This window comes from Cryptomeria japonica, chromosome 10 (genome assembly GCF_030272615.1).
Source record: "Cryptomeria japonica chromosome 10, Sugi_1.0, whole genome shotgun sequence".
Taxonomy (NCBI): Eukaryota; Viridiplantae; Streptophyta; class Pinopsida; order Cupressales; family Cupressaceae; genus Cryptomeria; species Cryptomeria japonica.
In genome coordinates, this window is record NC_081414.1 from 708,113,970 (window position 1) to 708,133,844 (window position 19,875).

The following is a 19,875-nucleotide window of genomic DNA, read 5'->3' on the forward strand; positions in this document are numbered from 1 at the left end:
AGCTCTGAGATTCTTGATTGGTGGGGATCGGATCACTAGCCCATTAAATTTTCAGCTAACTTATTATGTAGTTCCAAACATCCTTCATTTAAGTTTCAACTTACGTGGCTTTGGGATTCGTCGATTCATGATTTGATAGGGCTTTGGTGGATGCAAACTATCCCGACCTATTGCATTGCTATGTATTCTTTTGTTGAGAAATTGTAGTTTGTTAAATATAACCTCAAATAGTGTAATATACATTGCTTTGGTAATGTCCAGGCTAATAAAAGGAAATCTCAAGCCTATTTGGATGTCATTACTTGCCAAATTCAAGACAATGGTTTAATAGGGGATTTACATAGAGCTGAGTCTCGGGCTGTGAAAGATCTTGAAGAATGGGAGCTTCGGGAGGAAATTTTTTGGAAACAAAAAGCTCAGATAGATTGGCTTCAAGAAGAGGATAGGAATACAACTTTCTTTCATAATTTTGTTAAAGCTCAACAACAAGGTTGTTTTATCTTCTCCTTAGTTAACTCAGCTAGCATCCAATTGACATCTTTGAGTGAGATGTCTCATGAGGCTACTCAATTTTATTCAACTTTATTTTATGAAGATTCTACTAATGGTGGTGCTGAAGAGAATCAAATTTTGGATTGTATTCCTTTTTTGATCTCCAATGTGATGAATGAAGTTGTCCTTCAACCTATCTCTTTGTCTAAACTTGAGGTAGTTGTCTTTGGCATGAACAAAGGGAAAGACCTTGGCCCTAATGGATTCCCTACTGATTTCTTTTAGGAATTTTGGGAGATTGTTCAATCTAATCTTTTGGAAGTAGTGTGTGAGTCTCAACTTAGTAAGCAAATGTTGCAAGCCTTGAACTCTACTTTTTTTGTTCTTATCATGAAAAAAGGCGCTGATAGGTTGGACTTTTTTCAGCCCATTGCTTTATGTTGTAGTCTTTAAAATTATTACGAAACTAATTACTGAGAGGCTCGAGTCTTGGCTCCCTTTGCTGATTTTGGAAGAGCAAGGAGGCTTTGTTGGTGAAAGACAAATTATGGATGGAGTAGTGATTGCGTCTGAAGCTATTCATTCAATGGCTATGTCTAAGGAAAAATCCATGTTTATCAGATTGAATATGGCTAAGGCTTATGACAAGATTAGTTGGTGATTCTTGTATAATCTTATTGCTTTTGTGTTTAGTAATGACTAGGTGAGGAGGAGGATGAGTTGTGTTACTTCTTCCTCCTATGTTATTATCAATGGTGAGCCTTCTACGTTATTTGAGGCTTCCAGGGATCTTAGGCAAGGAGATCTCTTATCTCCCTACTTGTTTATTATTATGGCTTAAAGTCTTGGTAGATTTATTAAGTTTCAGGTTTCCCAAGGGTTGATTCAAGGTTGGAATTGGAGTTATGGGTTGCCTACTCAATCCCACTTGTAGTTTGTTGGTGATACTCTTTTACTGGGAGCTTCTCAACTTCAGGAAGCAGAGAATTTCAGGCAAACTTCGGACATTTATTTAGCTGCCTTGGGATAGAAGATTAATGGGCACAAGTCCTCTATCTATTTTCTTAATACCCTTGAACCTGTGCAAAGAAGGATTGCAAATATTTTGAGATTCCAAATTGGGGTTCTTCCTTTCATTTATCTTGGAGTTCCTTTGATTGTTGGCAGATAGCTTAGAAGATATTGGCAAGAGCTTTTGGATTAATTGCAGAGAAGGATAAATTATTGGACTCATTGGTGGCTTTCCACTGTTGGTAGGGTGACTCTTCTTCAATTTGTGATCGAAACCGTCCCCATTTATAGAGGTTTTGTTCAAGTGGCTCGTGTGTTCTTCATAAAGGAATTTGATGCTCTCTCACATCAATTCCTCTGGAGTGGTAATTTGATGAATTCTAAATGAAGTTAAGTGAAGTGGGAGTCTGTTTGCCAGCCGAAGAAAGAAAGAGAGCTTGATCCCCAATCTGTAGCAATGAATGGCTAAGTTATGGCTACTAAATTATATTAGTGATGGTGTATTTGTTTTTTATTAAGGAAAAACAAGTTTTTAAGGGACCAGAAACCCTTTACAAGACAGGTTTTAGAAGGACCTGCAACCCAAACCGAAAGATAAACTTGAAAGTCCACTCAAAGAAATAGAACACAAAAGAGACTCGGCACAACCAATCAAAAGAAGGGGAACAACAAATACCCCCACCAAAAACCAACAAGCTACAAAAAACCAGTAGCCCTAACCCAACAAGGAAGGATCAAGAATTTGTCCTACCCTTGTGGGATCGAAGGGTCATATCAAAAGAGGACTGGGACAATTTAGATTTTTTACTTTTAACAGTAATCCATCCCTCCTCAACCCTAGCAGTAGCCTTTTGCCAAGAGGACAGATCCAGAATAGAGGACCTCCCATCATCAGGAGGAACAGAGCCAGCATCCAGAGAGGCAGGGCCAGCAAAAGATCCAACGGCAATCTGGGATGCGGGAGAGTCATCCATTAAAGGAGAAGATCCAACATTTTTCAAACGATCAGTCGGGATGCCACCGCAAGCATCCACACATTCTTGAGGAACGGAGGCAGCAACCAAAGGCTCATTGGCCTAAGGAACCTGTGCCACCACCTGGGAGAAGCTTTTCTTTTTAACAAAATAGTGTTCAGAAGATGCACCCTTCCACCAAGTAGCAGGTCTTTTTTTCTTTTTATCTGTTTCACACCGTGCAGCAACATGTCCAATCTGGAAGCACTTTCGACATCTAAAGGGGATACCTTCAAAGTCGAGCGGTTTGACCCAAGATCCCAAGGAAGATTCAATTTCTAACTCAGCTGGAAGCCCTTTAGAGACATCAATGTTAACCAAAATCCGAGCATAAGTAGAGTGATAAATCTGGAAAGAATCCTTATCAATCATTAGGAATTCGCCTAAAGCCTCCCCCACTTCCTCTAGCAGAGAGTCCGTCCATAGATGAAGAGGAAGGTTAGGAAGCCTAACCCAAATAGGAATCTCATTAAATGAGTTAGTAGATGGGTTAAAACCCGGGAACCAGGGTTTAACCATCAAAATAAATTTGTCTTCCCAGCTGAAAGGATTAATACCTAAGATTTTCAATCTATCCTCTGCATATTCAAATTTGGCAATGAAAAACCCCTTGGCTGAAGGAAAAATGTTAACTGGACCTTTTATGATCGGTTCCCAGCTTTGAGAAATCCAAGTGTGCAGCTGAGGAAGGCTGGGCCAAAGTGTATTTATTTTTTATTAAGGAAAACAAGTTTTTAAGGGACCAGAAACCCTATACAAGACAAGTTTTGGAAGGACCTGCAACCCGAACCAAAAGATAAACTTGAAAGTTCACTCAAAGAAACAGAACACAAAAGAGACTCGGCACAGCCAAATAAAAGATGGGGAACGACACAAGAAGGACCCCCAACAAAAACCAACAGGCTGCAAAAAACCAGCAGCCCCAACCCAACTAGGACGGATCAAGAATTTGACCTACCCTTGTGGGAATGAAGGGTCATATCAAAAGAGGACTAGGACAATTTAGATTTTTTACTTTTAACAGTAATCCATCCCTCCTCAACCCTAGCAACAACCTTTTGCCAAGAGGATGGGTCCAGAATAGAGGACCTCCCATCACCAGGAGGAACAGAGATAGCATCCAGAGAGGCAGGGATAGCAGAAATCGGAGAATCAGACAAAGATCCAACAGCAATCTGGGAAGCAGGAAGGTCATCCATCGAAGAAGAAGATCCAGCATTTTTCGAATGATCAGTCGAGATGCCACTGTAAGCATCCACACACTCCTGAGGCAAAGCTACACCAGAAACAGAGGCAACAACCAGAGGTGCAATACCATTGGCCTAAGGAACCTGCGCAACCACCTGGGAGAAGCTTTTCTTTTTAACAAAATAGTGTTCAAAGGAGGCACCCTTCGACCAAGAAGTAGATCTTTTTTTCTTTTTATCTGTTTCACATCGTGCAACAACATGTCTAGTCTGGAAGCACTTTCGACATCTAAAGGGGATACCCTCAAAGTCGAGCGGTTGGACCCAAGATCCCAAGGAAGATTCAATCTTTATCTCAGTTGGAAGCCCTTTAGAAACATCAATGTTAACCAAAATCCGAGCATAAGTAGAATGATAAATTTGGTAAGAATCCTTATCAATCATTAGGAATTCGCCTAAAGCCTCCCCCACTTCCTCTAGCAGAGAGTCCGTCCATAGATGAAGGGGAATGTTAGGGAGCCTAACCCAAATAGGAATCTCATTAAATGAATCAGTAGATGGGTTAAAACCCGAGAACTAGGGTTTAACCATCAAAACAAATTTGTCCTCCCAGTTGAAAGGATTAATACATAAAATTTTTGATCTATCCTCTGCATGTTCAAATTTAGCAATGAAAAAACCCTTGGCTGAAGGAAAAATGTTAACTGAACCTTTTAAGATTGGTTCCCAACTTTGGGAAATCCAAGTGTGCAACTGAGGAAGGCTTGGCCAAAAGCCCCGAAACCTGCAAATCAGACCATGAGATTCAAACACAGAGGAGTTGTGAATGGTCTCCTTTTCAGTATCAACAGACACCTTGAAAGCCAAGGGTTTGCACACGGTAATAGCCACAAGCCCCAAGCCACGGGCAGCCTGATCTGTATTAGAGGGCGTCGGATGCACCGGATCGTTGTCCTCCATATTATCAACAGGTACATGATCGATCTTGGGCCTGCAAGGATCAACCACAGGAGCAACCTTCAGCTTCACACCAGCAAGGGTACCCCTAGGAGGCAGAGCAGACCCAACACTCACCCTCGAAGAGGGTAAAGCCCGCACAGAAGATTGTAATCGAGCAATCGAGGCGAGAGGCGAAGAACCCCCCGCCAAGGCACGGACAGAAACCTCTACAGAGGCCCCATTCGCAACACACACAGCAGCCACGCCAGGGGATGCAGCAGTCAAGCGAAGAGGAGGCTGGACGGCAACGGCAGCTGGTTGAACAGGAGGCTGGACGGTACTAGCAGTCGGCCTTAGGGCAACAACAGGTGACATTGCAACGATTTTAAAAATATGGAAAGTTATTGCTTGTGATGGTGTATTTGTTAATATCAACTTTGGGCTAGAATTATTTCACATAAGTATCTACCCTTTAGAAGGGATTGGCTCCTTCATTTGGCATACTTTGAAGATTGGGGCTAAGCTTATTATGCAAGGGCTTTTTTGGATATGTCACAAGGGCTTGGAAGCTCTTTTTTGGTTGGACTCTTGGGATGGAAACCCTCCAATCCTCTCAAGCCATCCTCATCTCCAACCGCTATATGATTGTTTCAATGTTGTGGGCTAGAGCAATGTTGTAGGCTTAAGATTGTTTTGCATTTGGGAGATGTTAAGGTTTGTAGATGGAAAGAGCCCCAGGACTGGCCTCTAGGGGGGTCGAAAGGAGCTCAACAATAATTGGCTCGTATTCTTGCCACTCAAGAATGCAATTCTTTTAATGAGCAAGATACTTTGGAATGGGATGGGAATTTAATAGTATGTGGCAAGGGGTTACTTGAAGCTTGTCAAGCAAAGTTATGGGACCAATGGTGTTCCATGGTGGAAGCAAATGTGGAACAAAATTTCTTGGCTCAAATACAATTTCTTCTTATGGTTGTTGGTTCAAAATAAATGCCTTACTTGGGACAATCTATGTAAGTGGGGTTTCCACTGCCCTTCTATTTGTTTGTTGTGTTGGAATAGTAAGGAATGTGTCTCTCATGTTTTCTTTTCGTGCTCCTTTTAAAGGGAGATTTGGCATCTCTAGTGAGGTCTTTGGAGTCAAACTTGTTGGCATGTTACCTTATTGGCTGAATTTTGGGTTTGAGAGGGTAAGTCGCCTATCAAGGCCCCTTTTCTTTAGGTTGCTTGGGCTACTGGGCCTTCTTTCATTTTCGGGAATATTTGGTTGGAAAGGAATCATCGGATTTTTTAGGAGGCAAAGTTGAGTGTCCAATATTTGTGGAGGAAAATTATGCTTGCAATTAAAGAAATGGTTTTAGCTAAGGGTGACCTTTTAGTTGTTGTGGACCTTGCAGATGCTCTTGTTTCTAGCCGTTTTTATTTCCAGGGTCAGGGAGATTCTTGTAAGTTATCTAGAAGGAACATAGGTAAACAATTGACTAGAAAGATTAATATGGTTGGTTGATGGCTTCCACCTCCTCATGGAATTTTGAAAAATTAATATTAGTGGATCCTCTAGGGAGGATCCTGGCCATGTTGGGGTTGAAGGTATTGGTAGGGATAATGTTGGGAATGTGTAGTTTTTCTTTTCCATCTATAAAGGATCTCATACGAACAATTATATGGAAGCTCTAGCCATTTTGTATGCTTTGGGAAGGGCTTGTGCTTTGGGTTGGCAAAGGATTGTTTGTGAATTTGATTCTCAAGTGGTGGTGAATTTGTTGAAGGCTCAACGAGTGGATGATGTGAATTGGCATTTGGCCATGGTTATCAAACTGATCCTTAGATTGAGTAGATCCTTAGATTTTGTTGTATTCTCTCATATTCCTCGTGAGTGGAATTCAATGGCAAACTATTTGGCCAAATGGGCCTCTGATTATATGCAAGATTGGAATATTTGGAATAAGGACCAATCACCTAAGAATTATTCAAATTTGTTGGACCAGCTTGTGTTGGTTGATAGGGTTATGTAACTTCTTGTTCTTTGTTGATCATTTGACCTTGTTTTTGTAGTTTGTTCCTTTTGATTATTAATTTTTACTCATGTTTTTATTTGAGGTATTTTTCTTAACTTTAATAGATCGTCCAAGGGGTTGAGCTTAGTTGGTTAAAGCATTGAGTTCTCAATGTGGAGACCCAAGTTCAACTCCCATGAGGGACACCTTTGTGTAGAATTCTAAGTTGTGAGTCTTGGTCTTCCATTGGTTGTATTTGCCTCATTGTTTAAAGTGGATTTCTAAGTTGTGACCCTTGGTCTTCCAATTGTTGTTTCTAGTTTGGTGCTCAAAAGGAGCTAATATTTGTAGTAAGTTTGCTTGAAAGGAGCTGGTATTTGTAATAAGTTTGTAACGTGGATGCTCAAATGAGCAAAAATGAGCTTTGTGATTCTATGATACTTAATACAAAAAAAATTTAATAGATCTATTTAATATTTAAAAAATTTAGAGAGATAATAGATTTTATTATTTTATTTATTAAAAAAATCAAGTTATTTAAGAATTTTTTCATCATATATAATTTATGTATGTAGTTTTTTTGTTTTTTTTTAAATAGTAAATATTGTATATTTATTAATGATTTCACCTTAATATATTTTTAAAATTTTGACATTTTCAAATAGTTTTTCCATTTTTTACTTACAATATTGTGCTTTTCTTTAAATAATATTGTACATTTATTAATAATTTCATTTTTTTTTTATTTTTAAATTTAGGTAGGTAATAGGCCGAAGCCGCAGTACTTAGAATTCATTTTAGATGTCCCTATTGGAAATTGAACTTGGGTCTCCATAGTGAGAACCCAGTGTTTTAACCAATTAAGCTCAACCCCTTGGACATTAATAATTTCATATTAATATATATTTTAAATTTTTTATGTTTTCAAATACGTTTTTTCATTTTTTTACTTACATTATTGTGCTTTTTTCAATAATATTAAATTTGATATTTATTTGCACAACAAAATATTAATATTTTAACTATTATAACCAAAAAAATATTAAAATATGAAAATTATTTTTAAGTATAGTTTTACTTATATTTTTAAATATAAACATTAAATTTTAATTTTGATATTAAAATTATTTGCAGTACAATTTAAATTTTAAAAAATATAATTTATTTAAATTAATTTAATTATATTTATGCTCAATTTTAATATAATAGTTTATTTGTACTCTTGCATCTCCATCTCCTCTCCATATTACTTCCTATCTCCATCTTTATATTTCTCACCCACTCTTATTCTCTCTCTCTCTTATATATATATATATATATATATATATATATATATATATATATATATATATATATATATATATATATATCTTGCATCTCTTCCTAGCCTTTTGTCCTTGCTTCCTATCTTTATCTTTATATTTCTCTAGCCCACTCTTATTCTCTTTGTCTCCTCTCCCTTCATATATATTTATCTCTTCCTAGCCCTTTGTCTTCACTTCCTATCTCTATCTTTATATTTCTATCTGTCTTATTCTCTCTATCTCATCTCTCCCTCTATATACATTTATCTCTTACATCTCTTCTTAGCCCCCTCTCTCTCCAAATCTTCCTCTAGTTCTCTATCTCCATCTACATATCTCTACTTCCCCTCTAATAACTGATGCTCCGCCTACATCTCTACTTTCCTTGTAACAAAAACTTGACCTTTGGGTCTCTTGTTTTATAATGCCTACTCTTTTATGTCTTAATATTTTTTAATTCTATAGTATAATATTTCCATATTTGTAATGCCTATCTTTTATGTCTTACTACTTTTTAATTCTATATTATAATATTTCCATGTTTGGAACATCTCTCATCCAATCAGAGGATAATTCGCAGCCGCTTAAGGGGGAAAGATAGAACTGGCTCTTTGTTGTTTTAAGTTTTAACTACTGAAGTTTTTCACGAGAGCCATTGTAACCCTCGACTACAATGTCTTAAAACTTTCACGGTAACAGAGTTACATTGGAATTTAATATAATTTGCTTAATTATGGAAGGGTGCATGCCTAAGCAGTTGGATCAAGTAGAATTGGTAAATTGAAGAATTGAACTAAGATAAACTATCAATGTGGAAGTTTTCAAATGTTGAGTATGTTGGAAAACTACTTATACAGGGATAGAGCAAAGCTTAGCCTTAGAATTGTCCTCAAATGTCACATCATTCAGGTGCCATTAATCTCTTCTGAGTCAAGATTCTATCATTGAGACCACTGCATCACACCCTAGAATAAAACTAGAAGATTAAGGGATTGATAGAAAACTAGCATGTAGCGTATATGGTGGATGTAGGATCAGTATATAGGTAATTTTAACGCACCCTTGCTACTCAGAGAGGACTTTTTGTTGCAATTACTTACTTTGGCATGTTTATTTATAAGGGTGGCCACTGGTTTTGCAAAGGGGTTACATACTAATACCCAAGTTTTGACCTGCTACTATACAATATCCCCTCAGTTTCAATCCCTGGTTTTGCAGAGAGACTATTTTTAAAATAATAATACGCAGACTTTGACCTGCTACCATACGATATTACCTCAGTCCCAATCTGGATGACATTATCAAAGTTTAAACCTCCGTTCCTTACAGATAAGTTCTACAGTGCAAATTGGTAACGTTGTTGGAAAAATATCTGTAAGAAAGTCAACAAAGCAGATGCTTTGTATGTGCCCAGAAATATTTGCATGGTGGTGGACCTAAGTCAGGGACTTTCAGATGAGTTGATTTTAGAATGGAAAGTCTTTACAAGGACCCAGAAGGTTGATTATCAAAATGTCACCTTTAGGTCCAGACATTGCTCAATGCTGAGTATGTGTATTTGATTTCGAAATACGTTAGGGTACCTCAGACTCATTATTATCTTGTATATAAAAGTTGATATCTATATTGCTTTGACAATGGGCATTTGATTTTGCTAGTATTGGCATGGTGTGATGGTTAAATTGTGGTGTTGTTCTTCTTGTCATAAATGTTCAAACTCTATTGGAATGCTATTGTTGAATGTTTAAATGAATATGAGGTCCCCTGTTTGTGACCTCGCTGGTTCAAAGCTCCAGGTCAGAAGTGTTTATCGGTTATCCCCTAAAAAAAAATGGGCATTTGATTTCAAAATATCCTTGGGCACTTCAGATTCATCATCATCCTGCAAGAAGTAATTGATGTATCTGAAGCCTACAGCAGTTCCTCGCTGGTTCAAAGCTCCAGGTCAGAAGTGTTTATCGGTTATCCCCTTCAAAAAAAAATGGGCATTTGATTTCAAAATATCCTCGGGCACCTCGGATTCATCATCATCCTGGAAGAAGTAATTGATGTATCTGAAGCCTACAGCAGTTCCTTGAATCTTTGTCCGAATCTATGTTATAGGGATAAAGAACAGTTTGAATCCTTGCCGCTGATTCCATTTAGTTTTAGATGCTGACCAACTATTTGTATGATGTGAGTACTGTCTCTTATATGAATCTCTCCTGAAATATTTCCGTGATAACATCTGTAATTTCTTACATTATTTCTGATGTGTATGTCTCCCTGGATGTAAAGAAGCATAGCCTTGACAACTTCAATCCTAAAGACAAAAAGAACAAAAAAATAGAGCATAAAATTTAGGGATTTATTGACTTGTAACTAAACTTTTGGAGTACGACTTGGTTCAACTGATCTGCACTTGCCATCAAGCCATGGCACCGGTAATTGGCTATGACTCTTGGTGATGAAAGTAATTCTGTTTTGAACCTACAGAATAGTGAGATATGGACAAAATTCATATTAATTTGTGAAGTTTAACGTACTTTTATTATTGATCCGTATTTACCTACATTGCATTATACAGAATCATCCATTCACTTTAAATTTCCTGCTATTTGACTTATTTTTTCAGGTTTCCTAAAATTGCGAGAGGCTAGATAGAATATCTCAAGAGACACGCAGAAATCATCTACTCATAATAAATCCACTCTTAAAATAGCCGCATTGCTGAAGTTCGGCAACTAAATCAAATGTTCTTAATTACTAGACCACATATAGAATCTTCTGTATACTTCTCGATTTGATGTGTGGATGCTTATGTCGAAACAAAAGATGCGGTGATATTGTCCTTTGTCATCTAGTGGGAAAATCGTAGATACCCTCTTTCGCAAATGATAACATGACATGCCTCAAGGCTCAAAGGCCCCCACGAGGTGTGCATTGCATGGTGTTCATTAAAATGGGATTTCTAAACATCATTCATACAAGTTTATATTCAGCTCATGTGATAACAATGAGCCTTATCTTTTCTACAAGATTGGCATGCTATTGTAAACAAAAACAAATGTTACCTTAAGGTGTTTAATTGTTTTTAACACCATGAGAGATTTTACAACTTTAATTTGGTATAGCGACTTACACAGTTTAAACCATCAAATTCTATATCATCTATAATCATTGATAATTCCATTGTGATCTTCAAGGGCACAGTAACTTTTCTTTTGTAGTTTCTACTGTGTTTGAATTGTGTACGTGCTATTTGGCATAATTTTCAGGAAAACTTGTTAGGCAATGCAAAATTTCAAAGCTTGTTAAGGAAACAGCTCTCTTTTGAAAATTAATTAATTAATAATAGATACTAAACTAAGTTGGAATAAGAAAAAAGTTTCAAGAATCCCATTTTTCCTGCTAAGAAACTAGAAACTTGTATGGCAATGTGATGCCAAATCTGAAATTTGCCTTTTGAAATACACTACATTGCTAAAGATGTTCTTGAGTCAATACAGGATATCAAGGCGAGATATACCTTGTGTGCCATTTTAGCATTTAATTCCAATCACATCACATTGCAAGGATGGGTGTCTGTGCATACACGCCATTAAAGTCCTCTGTTTTTTGACAGAATTAACAAGCAGGGATAACATCCACAAATAATGAGACATACAGTACACACAAAATCAACTTTCCTTTTCATTGATCAAGCACTTACATATTGAATACAACATAAATAATATGTCATACACAGACCTTGAAACAAACACTACTTTATTGAGCTGTGACTTCAAGACACGTATAATTCGACAATACATAACCTCTGTTTCTCTCTCTTCTGTAATTCTGACACACAAAACAGTCAGTCCACAAACTACAGAAGTTAAGCTTCCAACTTTCCGGTCAAAAGAGGAAGTACTACAGACAATCCTATATTTATTAATCAAAATTAAATAATTACAGACTGAATGCTGCCATAAACTGAATGACAGGAATGATACTTTTTGACCCATACCTGACTTATTGGACTGTGACACCAAAAAAATATAAATCAAGCCGCAACCAACTCTGACCACTGCCATAAACTGAATGACAGGAATGATACTTCTTGACCCACACCTGACTTATTGTACTGTGACACCAAAAAAATATAAATCAAGCTGCAACCAACTCTGACCAACTTTGGTTTCCTTTTCTTTCTACTATAACATGTACACTCACACTTTTGTACAAATGCTGGTTTTGAAAATACAGCAACCAATCCCTTGTGAAACAGAAAAAAACCAAAACCTACATGTATATATGGGTGAATACATTGGGAAGTAATATCGATATGGTGTAAATCATTTCTATTATAGAAACAAAATTTATAGTCTGTTAGATAGTGAGATCCGGCATAATGGGGCACACCTTGGACTCAGTGACCGGTAAGCAAGGGATGGCATTTCAGATTCTGGATCAAGAACACTCAATATGAACTGTCTCTCCTGTATATGCATAAAACATGTCAACCATCAGATGTATTAGTTACAATGTATGTATAATTAGAATTTACTTCTGAGAAGATGAAGGTGATACAAGGCAATAAATCTTCAGCTTTTATGTCATTTACTTTCATATATTGATGCAATGCTGTTCTCTTCTACTATTTATATTTTTAAACTTAAAAGGTGATACAAGTTTGCAGATCAAAAATTGTAGTATTTAGTAAGAACCAACGAGTGTTGCATTAGTTGATTTACTTAATTTTATTCTCAGAATTGAAATATCAACTAACCAGAGTTGGATGTTTTTACTTACACTCTCTGAAAAATGTGGACTAGGAATCTCATCAACAAAAGACCGGAGGTATGGAATTACTTGTGTCGGTGAGCAATACTCCGAGGTGATGGGAACAACTCTCTCATCTTTTTCTTCAGTTGTCTTAGATGAAAGCGCTAAGACAGGAAAATTAAATTAGATAAATCAAATGATCAATCCCAGAAAGGGTAAATTCTGCAGACAACCACAAAGCATAAACTGAACATGTTAAAGAAATTTTCAGCCCGTAGCTACCATATTGAACTGCAGTTGAGCAATCGTCGCTGCTAGATGAGACTTGTTCCTTTCCTTCGGTGTTGGTAGAGCAAGTTTGTAAACTTTTATCCTCACAGACAAAATCAGAGCTTTCAGTCTGAAGTATATTGCATTTGGGTGTATCATCCAAATTTGAGCCAACACTAAATTCAGGACTTTTCTCAGGAACATTCTCGCATGGTTCACACAGTTTGGGCAAGGAAGGGATGTGCAGCCTGAAAGCATCATTCTATTAGAGACCAAGATGCAATGAAAAGTTAAAATAATCAAAATACAATTTTGTTACCATTACCTCTTTGAAGGCAAATGGGTTGCATTTTGGTATTTCTCCTTACTTGACAAATAAGGTGTTGAACCATTTGCCGTTGGGTTGAAATTTGGACTTTGATCTTTCCTTTGATTTTCAGCAATCAAGAGACTGTCTTTTCCTTCAATTAAGATTCCATTTGTGGCCTGAACAATAAAAAGCAGAGTATTTCATACCAAGATTGGTCGAAGGCTCTAAACCAAATCAAGAACATGTAGACATGCAAACTAAAACAATAAAAACATGTTGCTCTGTTGTTGTGCCATTTGCAGAGGCCCAAAAATTAAGATTTGTTTTTGTTTAAATTAAATTTGAATGTTGAATGAAGTTATTTTCATTTGACACAAAACTCTGTTATGTTGCTCTGTTAATTTATTTCCTGTGATAGGTTTCAGTTTAGTTGACTATGAAATTTTCGCAAGTGCAATACCCAACCGTTATAATATGTTGAAACTTGAAATCTTTTATAGAAAATAGGCAAGTTTATGCTTTATAGATGTATCAAGGTATCTTACATGTGATAACAAAATGACCTAGTGTGAACCTCTATCAGGAAATCTCCCCAGCAACCCCCATTAAAAAAATGATTGTGTATAACCACATGTAATAATTGCACTTGACTTTACCTTCCAAGCATTTTCAGTTTCTTGATTTGATGTTTCTGCAATTCGCCTTTTAGCTAGTGAGCCTAAAAGTTCTGCTTGTTGAGTCAAAGCTGAAAGTTTTGGGTCATCCTTTTCCAGGAAGTTGCCTTGTAGCTTGGAAACTGCAGCTAAACACAACATACATGAGTTTGATCAGAAGAAGATGGTATTCAGCTTGTAAAAGTATTCAAAGTTTGATAGTTTTGTTCTCTACTGTAAAAATAATACTTTGTAAAATAGAATAATAGGGACTGCCATTAATTCCATATAGAAACCTTGATGTATTGGCCTCTTAATTGCAGAAAAGGCATGATAAGGGCTTGAATGGGCTGGAAATGCTGATTGCCTCAAGTTGGTTAAGTTCTCATGAGATAAAACAGATAGAGGCACTCTAGATTGGCATATAGAATCTGGTTCTCCATCCTGGATTCCTGGTTTGATGGCTGCATCTCCTTGAAATGTTCCTAAAGTATTTTTGGTCCTTATTACACGCTCCTCTCTTTGAAGAGTCATTTTTTCTGAAAAGTTGACAAATTGGTTCCTGAAACATCACACATGTAGATATTGAGAAAGTGAGATGTGGAAAGAAGACCATGCACAATTTTTGATGCTGTATCAACCTCATGAAATCATACCTCATCTTTTTGCAGAATATTGTTGAGTCCAATGTTTCGACACTGCTTTCAAGTGCAACTCTTTTGTTAACATTGATACTAACATCATCATTGTTCTCTTTGCATGATTTCCTTTTCTCTAGTTTTCTATGCAATGCATTGAATCGGTTTTTTACGGCATTGTCAGTCCTGCTCAGGTCACAAAAAAATGAACTTCTGGTTGCACAGAATACCTTGATGCATTAAAATTTTGAAACACGTCTCATAGAGTGATGAGAACAGAAATTACAAAATAAATTTCTTGCAAAAATAGTTAAGATTTTACAATATCAATTGTGAAATAAAGTATTAATGTACATTTAGATATTGTAATTCCTGCCTAAAGCTAGTATATCCTATTTAGATATCATGATCTTGAGAAAATTTACTGCCTACCTGCCTTGAACAACTTTTGCAATCTCTGTCCATCGATTGCCAAATTTTTTATGTGCCTGCATTGAGAAAACAATAATAATGCTATGAGGACTGAACTATTAGATCCACACACAAATTATATTCATTAATTTTAAAAATTTGCTTGAATACTAAGTTTACAGGCTTAATGGTTGATCTAAAAGGCTTGACTTTGAGAGCATTTGATGGCATTCAGAGAGTTCTTCCTTCCACAGAGCTATGAGTAAACAGTGTGCAACTTGCTACTCTAATGTGCAACTCGCTACTCTAATGTGCAACTCGCTACTCTAAATAAAACTTTATTGGTTACTTTAAGTTTACCTCAAACAAGATGTTGTCCTCTTCTGGTGACCACCCACCTTTTTTATAAGGTGTACTCAAGTATGTGTTCCACCTGCAATTAAGCAACTTCAGCTGATCATCATTTGCATCAAAGTTCCTCATTAACTAGGCTGAAAATGATTGATATTCAAAGTGGCATTTGACTAGACTTCACAATCCTTACCTTCTCCTACATTGTCTGCCTGTTTTATTTCCTAAGTGAGATGCAATGACAGACCACCTATATTCACAAAAAAAGCATTATATTTTGAGTATTTATCATGCATTACTGTGCTTCAAACCACAATGATTGAAATAAACATGTAGAAAGACAGATAAGAGATATTTTTCATAATTAAGTGGATCAGAAATGGCAGACTTCATGTAAAAACATACATTATCATAACGGGGGACTTCATAATAGATTGTAAACAAATTTGGCAATACTGTTGCAATAGACTGGTAGTGAGGAAATGGAAACACTTAAATGTCTAGGAAAAACTATAATAGCCTTGAAATCAAACAAGAAGCTGAGTCAGATAAAAAGGAAAACCTTTGACAAAACACTTTGAAACAAGTATGTGATACAGAAGCACACAGATAAATAAGCAGACATCAATCAAACACATTTCAAATGATAACAACCTTTCAGATTTGACCCTGTTCCTTGACAATGATAGAGAATTAAGGGCAAAAACATACTTTCGGAAATGTCCCAATGCTGTAGGTTCTAGACACCAAACTTCATCGGTTGGAAAGAAAATAATGTTAACAATTAATTTCATAACTTCATCCCTAAAATTTCAGATAGTATAATGATAAGATTTTTTTTTTTTTGGCTAGTGAGCACCAAGAAAGCAGATCAAATTCTAATCTCAGTAAACAGTGCAGTTGGATCCCCAACTTATTTGTGAACTTCGGGATTAGGCAGTAAGTATATTTGTAATGCACACATAATCTTCTATTCCAAACCAAGATCCTTCTGCCCTGGGTAACTAGCTATCTATCGGTCAGCGTACCGGTGATACTATATGCATGGTCAACTCCTATGATCCTGATTCATATCCTACCATCCATAAGAAATTGTATCTCAAGCACCAATGCAGTCAATTAATTGTGGAATATGGAACTCCTTAACCTGAATTCCCTGGTTTGATGCATATCTGTCCATTGTCTCCAGTAGTTGAAACGGAAAGCAAATCATCATATGGTGAAATGACAATGTATTTATTAAACACTTTTAAATCTCATATTATATATCTTTTCCCCAATAAGCTATATATACCTTCCCACTAACTGTTTTTTTTTATAAGAGAAAATTCAAATAATCTAAATTTGGCTGAACATTCTTGATCAAGACTTTTAACTAGAAACATATGATAACCATCAGCAAGTGAAGAACTAATTTGAAGGGCCTAATGGAAGCAGCTGGTTAAAGCCAGTTCAATCCCCAGCAACTAGGCCAGAACATGAATATACTGTTCTTGGCTAACAGTTGGCTCTATTATATGTATCATGGATATCCTTTTTATTTGGCTTTTGTATTTGGATATTACATTCTGCTCTACTATGCTGACCTTTTCCTACTGGCAGTAATAGCATGTTGACTCTTTAGTCTCAGAGTTACGATCTGTGTAACCGTGCTGGTCTGATTCTTAAGGTATCTCCCCTGATTCTTTCTGCAGCAACATGTTTTCTCATGCATATTATAATAATATTTGCTACAGAATCATGTCTTTGAGAGATGGTGATTCCGTTTATCCAGATCCATCACTAAGGTTGCTTTCAAGATTAATATAATTCCTCTGTACATAAATTCAGCTATAATATTATTAAATAGCTTTTTGTTTTACAAAAAAAAGCATGATGAGCATAAAAACCACTGGAAAATCCAATAATTAGCCATGCCAAAAAACCCAAAGGAAGAGAGAAGCTTTCAATGAGAAAAATGAGTTTGACATCAGAAAGATTAGAACTATTTCAAAGAACGTCTGGCCACAGGAAAGAAAAGGAAGCTGTGTGTGTGACAAAAAATGCAGTATAAGGCAAACAGAAAAACCTCCTGAAATACCTTATGTACAATATCACACATCAAATACAAGGTATTTAATGACATCATCGGACTATAGCAACCACTCCAAAGTCTAAATAGACAGAGCAACATATTTAGGAAGTTGGATTACAGAGATAGTTAAATAGAACTCTGGAACGAATCAACCTACCAATGTCATATTTGCCTTTTGAGAAAGATCACTCTCAAACTAATTTTTCAAAAGTAATTGATTGCTAACATGCCAAAACAATCTCTATCATCCATCCAAAGAAGCAATATGGAACTATCTATAAGGAACAATAATTATCTGCTTTAACCATGGATTTGGAAACTGGTTGTGATATCACACTAACCATCTATGACCATCATAAAAAAAGTTCTTACAGCTGCCTAGTCATACCAATCTTAGCAAACTACTAAGTAAACGGATCTTTCATCTTCCGATCAAGATAACTGATCTTCCTGAATTCAATTCATATCGAAATTCAACCACTAGTAAGATAATGTACCTCTCAGTTCCATGAATCCTGACCTGCTCCCGAAGTATATTATCTTCCTGTACAAGCATCCATAAATCCAAAATATTAAATGGTAAATACAGTTTTTTCAATGGATATTGTAGTTGCAGCCCAAAACATTTAAAACCCAGACAATAAACTTAAGCCAACAATAACCCAATTCCTCCATAACAGAAATCAATTCTAGATTTTCACACCAAATCAATAGACGACTGATATCATATAGAACTCTTTATATTTCAATGGGTATTGTAATTGCACTCAAACAAATACAAAACCCAGTATGAACACAGAAAGTTCTATGGATCTTCCAATTGCATAATCCCATAAGTCCAAATCCTTCAAAAAGTAATCCATAAGCTCAAACAAATGATAACCCACCTTTCAAATCTAATCAGTAAACTGAAACCAACAACAATCCACCTTTTCAAACTAATCCATAAACTCAAACCAATAATAACCCATTCATCCACTGCAGAAATCAGTTCCAGACATTCACACTCATTCAATGGGCATTGCAATTGCATTCAAACAAAATTCAAGCTCAACAGAATTACATAAATTTCTTTTGATATTGCAATTGCATAATCTGACAACCTTTCAGATGATAAACCCAATAACTTCAAAATCCATAAACTCAAACTAACAACCATAAAAAAACAAATCCATAAACTGAAACCAACAATAACCCATTTGCCCACTGCAAAAATTACTTATAAACATTCGCACTCAAACAATATAAAACCCAATATCATATGAACCCATAAAATTCCAATGAACATTGCAATTGCATTCAAACAAACACGCAATCCAAACAAATTCCCATGGCTGTAGTTATTGCAGTGAAACAGAGAAAAACCCCAATATGAACACTTAAATACAAATATCCACTGCAATTGCAGAAACAAGTACCTCTTCAGACCACGTAACAAAATGTCTGTCTCTGGCCTTGTCGGGATTCCCATGGAACTCTGAGTGAATAGAAGAATTCATCATTTCATACTTCATTCATACGTCCACTTCCTAATTCATTCACAATCTTACAACATCCTAGATATCTGGAGAAACAATCTCATCCAAATCTATTGACCATGTAATATTGGCAGAATCTAGAGACTTATATCAAATATGCATGTATGAGTATATACAAATTTATGTATGTTGAGATGGGTGTGAAGAGCGCCAAATGTATTGGTTCAAAATACACTTACAATGACCAAAGACCTAACTGTAGGTTCCTTTAATATGCCTGTCAATTTGATAGTAAAAACAATAAATCCTTGCATTCAGCTCCATCATACTTTTCATTCGGACAGATAAATCTTCCTGGGGACTCATGACGTTCACGTGACGATTTACAGTAGTCTGCTATGTTATTATTAGATTTGTTACTTTCTACAAGGCTCTTTATGCCTTTGTTTGAATCTTGTCTCCTTAAAGGTGGGCTTTCAGAACCACATTTTAATAATAGAATGCAGATTAAAGTATGGGTCCTACAATTCCTTTATCCTTAATCCTTAGTAACTATATCAACTTTCACTGTTACATCGCCTCAAAGTGAAAGAGGCCCATTAAAGGTGGTTTTGAATTTGATCGTTCTTCTGACATGAGCATCATCTAACACGGGAATTTGCTTTGTGAACATATAAAGTTTTTTCTCTTTTGTTCTTTTCTATATGTCAATTATGACTCCCCTAAAATTAAGGCAATTTGAAATGGAACCAATTTGTTGCACATTACGCCAGGTCACTTTTGGAGTAACTAGGCCTAGATTATAGAATGGAATACATTGTATATGTGGTGACCCATTGGGAGAAAGAGGAAGATTTTTTTTAATCAAATATTTATCAGAAGTGTATGTAAGAGAACTGGTGGTGGTGGTGGTGGTGGTGGTGGGGGAAACTATAAGGATTTATTTAAATTTTTGACTGACGATTGGGGTGGTCTATTTGTTTAGCTACTTGTTAGTTGTT

The 19,875-nt window shown here is 36.2% G+C and overlaps 1 protein-coding gene across 2 annotated transcripts; it reads right to left on the minus strand.

The window, feature by feature from the left end:
* Positions 1–11,591: 11,591 nt before the first annotated feature.
* On the minus strand, positions 11,592–19,178 carry LOC131029298 (transcription factor MYB124). Of its 2 annotated transcripts, none has more exons than XM_057959735.2 (12): positions 18,815–19,178; positions 17,894–17,940; positions 15,516–15,572; positions 15,332–15,404; positions 14,993–15,048; positions 14,579–14,746; positions 14,219–14,484; positions 13,926–14,065; positions 13,285–13,445; positions 12,972–13,207; positions 12,717–12,853; positions 11,592–12,403 (listed from the first exon to the last, which is right to left on the minus strand). In XM_057959735.2, the coding sequence occupies exons 1-12, from the start codon at positions 18,908–18,910 to the stop codon at positions 12,284–12,286; spliced, it is 1,557 nt and encodes a 518-aa protein (XP_057815718.2). In that variant the 5' UTR covers positions 18,911–19,178; the 3' UTR covers positions 11,592–12,283. The 2 variants fall into 2 exon arrangements, with proteins under 2 accessions (XP_057815718.2, XP_057815717.2); XM_057959734.2 differs by having other exon boundaries at positions 13,926–14,071; positions 18,815–19,138.
* Positions 19,179–19,875: the final 697 nt, after the last annotated feature.

Coding starts and splice junctions, on each gene's coding strand:
- LOC131029298 (XM_057959734.2), bottom strand. CDS start 18,910: ATGAAGTATGAAATGATGAATTCTTCTATTCACTCAGAGTTCCATGGG. Junction 15,049..15,331: donor AGGACAACATCTTGTTTGAG/GTAAACTTAAAG, acceptor TTCTCAATGCAG/GCACATAAAAAATTTGGCAA. Junction 14,485..14,578: donor ATATTCTGCAAAAAGATGAG/GTATGATTTCAT, acceptor GTGATGTTTCAG/GAACCAATTTGTCAACTTTT.